Here is a 2,784-nt window from a genome sequence, read left to right as displayed (position 1 = left end):
GTACGTGTAGGAAGAGAGGGACGTGATTTGTTCTCAGTGAATTTATGTTTGCGGCAGAGGTGTGTGATGTCTCCATGGTTGTTTAATTCATTTATGGTTGGGTTTGTTAGGGAGGTGAATGCAAGAGTTTTGAAAAGAGTGGCAAGTATTCAGTCTTTTGGGGATGAGAGAGCTTGGGAAGTGAGTTAGTTGTTGTTCGCTGATGATGCAGCGCTGGCGGCTGATTCATGTGAGAAACTGCAGAAGCTGGTGACTGAGTTTGGTAAAGTGTGTGAAAGAAGAAAGTTAAGAGTAAATGTGAATAAGAGCAAGGTTATTAGGTACAGTAGGATTGAGGGTCAAGTCAATTGGTTGATAAGTTTGAATGGAGAAAAACTGGAGGAAGGAAAGTGTTTTAGATATCTGGGAGTGGATATGGCAGCGGATGGAACCATGGAAGTGGAAGTGAAATATAGGGTGGGGGAGGAGGCGAGAATCCTGGGAGCCTTGAAGAATGTATGGAAGCCGAGAACATTATCTCGGAAAGCAAAAATGGGTATGTTTGAAGGAATAGTGGTTCCAACAATGTTGTATGGTTGCGAGGCGTGGGCTATGGACAGAGTTGTGCGCAGGAGGGTGGATGTGCTGGAAGTGAGATGTTTGAGGAGAATATGTGGTGTGAAGTGGTTTGATCGAGTAAGTAATGTAAGGGTAAGAAAGATGTGTGGAAATAAAAAGAGCGTGGTTGAGAGAGCAGAAGAGGGTGTTTTGAAATGGTTTGGGCACATGGAGAGAATGAGTGAGGAAAGATTGACCAAGAGGATATATATGTTGGAGGTGGAGGGAACGAGGAGAAGTGGGAGACCAAATTGGAGGTGGAAAGATGAAGTGAAAATGATTTTGAGTGATCGGGGCTTGAACATGCAGGAGGGTGAAAGTCGGGCAAGGAATAGAGTGAATTGGATCAATGTGGTATACCGGGGTCGACGTGCTGTCAGTGGATTGAATCAGTGCATGTGAAGCGTCTGGGGTAAACCATGGAAAGTTGTGTGGGGCCTAGATGTGGAAAGGGAGCTGTGGTTTCGGGTATTATTGCATGACAGTTAGAGACTGAGTGTGAACGAATGGTGCCTTTGTTGTCTTTTCCTAGCGCTACCTCGCACCTATGAGGGGGGAGGGGGATGTTATTCCATATGTGGCGAGGTGGCGATGGAAATGAATAAAGGCAGACAGTGTGAATTGTATGCATGGGTATATATGTATGTGTTTGTGTGTGTATATATATGTGTATATTGAGATGAATGGGTATGTAAATTTGCGTGTGTGGACGTGTATGTATATACATGTGTAGGGGGGTGGGTTGGGCTATTTCTTTCGTCTGTTTCCTTGCGCTACCTCGGAGACGCGGGAGACAGCGACAAAGCAAAATAAATAAATAAATAAATATGTATATATATATAAAACGTTAATGAGATGGCCATCTCAAGGGATTCACTTAACCCTGCCGTCTCAACTAAGGTAGGAAAAATATGTATTTGAGAAACGCCTGGATATAAACTATAAATATAATCATCTTTATATCTGTAGATATTGGGGACGTATCAGATCTGTCGCAAGGTATGTATCTTCAGGGAAGTGTTATTGCTAATCATATTTGCACTTTCGTGTAAGGTGGACTTATCATATTTCCAGGCAGCATTCATCATTGTGGCGTTGAGCTTCGCCGTATCAACATTACTACTTGGTACGGAGATCATGGCCAGCAGCTGGTGGCGGAGCTCCACAGCAGGACACACGGGAGAAGTGAGACATGTCACTATTTTGATGGTATTGGGTATCTTCTCTGGCATAATGAACACTCTCAGTCTCATGTGACTTTACATTATGTATGTGAAGCATTCCTTCAACTTAATGTTAGCCAGATTTACATGACCAGATTACTTTGCCTAACTGACTCTGTATCATGAATAGATTGACAGATCTACGAAAGTGTGTTCGGAACTATAAATTCGATTCTTTTTTTCTAGATTAACTATACTCCCATATTTGGTGTATATATTTGCTAGAATACGTATGGCACATAATCTGAAGATTTTATTATGCATTCTTAAGTTTACTTATAATGAAGAGAGTTGATAGCTTTATCAAATTCAACACATAACAAAGTAGATACAATGTTTTGAAAAGTTCTGTACCTGTATTTTCTGTTGCAGGTTGTGATTCAGGTCGAGGAGTCAAGCTCCTAGAGGCTCCAGGCTTAACAAAAGCCTCTAGGATTAACAACAAGCTCCAAGCTCGAAAACAGCTTCCAGGTTTAGCAAGAGACATCTGGCTTAATAAGAGGCTTCAGGCTTAACAAGAAGTTCCAGGGTGAACAAGAGGTTCCAGGTTCAACAAGAGGCTCCAGGCTAAACAGGAGGCTTTGAAGTTAACAAGAAAATTCCAGTTACTCAAACCCAGTGATTACCCTTAAATATATACATCTGGGAGAAATATATGAATTGATAATCCAGAGTCACAACCGTTATATGCTTGGCGGTTTTATATGTATATGAAGATATCGTCTCATGTATCTCATGGTGAAGTAAACCTTCCTATACAATAAAGATCAAGTATGGTATTAATAAACCATAATATTTCAGACTTGTTTTTCGAAGACCGATGTCAAGTTGAGGGTATTGGAGCTCTGAAGTCTTGCTCAGACGTTATTTGGGATTTAGCCTGTCTTAAGACAGGCTTGTAAACTAACCAAAATGAAAAAGGACGATAACGAAGAGAAGTTTGATGTAAATGTTTAGAAGCCTG

At 41.2% G+C, this 2,784-nt stretch overlaps 1 protein-coding gene across 1 annotated transcript in view; it reads left to right on the top strand.

Moving 5' to 3' along the window:
* LOC139753530 (glutamate receptor ionotropic, delta-1-like) overlaps nucleotides 1-2,512 on the top strand; it is a 121,245-nt gene extending 118,733 nt beyond the window's left edge. The window contains exons 15-16 of the mRNA XM_071670178.1: nucleotides 1,672-1,782; nucleotides 2,193-2,512. Of these exons, the coding sequence (XP_071526279.1) occupies nucleotides 1,672-1,782; nucleotides 2,193-2,225 (144 nt within the window). The 3' untranslated portion in view covers nucleotides 2,226-2,512. The remainder of the gene's footprint in view (nucleotides 1-1,671; nucleotides 1,783-2,192) is intronic.
* The last annotated feature ends 272 nt before the right edge of the window (nucleotides 2,513-2,784 follow it).

The sequence above is a fragment of the Panulirus ornatus genome, chromosome 14 (genome assembly GCF_036320965.1).
Source record: "Panulirus ornatus isolate Po-2019 chromosome 14, ASM3632096v1, whole genome shotgun sequence".
NCBI classification, from domain to species: domain Eukaryota; kingdom Metazoa; phylum Arthropoda; class Malacostraca; order Decapoda; family Palinuridae; genus Panulirus; species Panulirus ornatus.
Note: the sequence above shows the minus strand (reverse complement) of the source record. Positions and strands in the feature narration are given on the sequence as shown.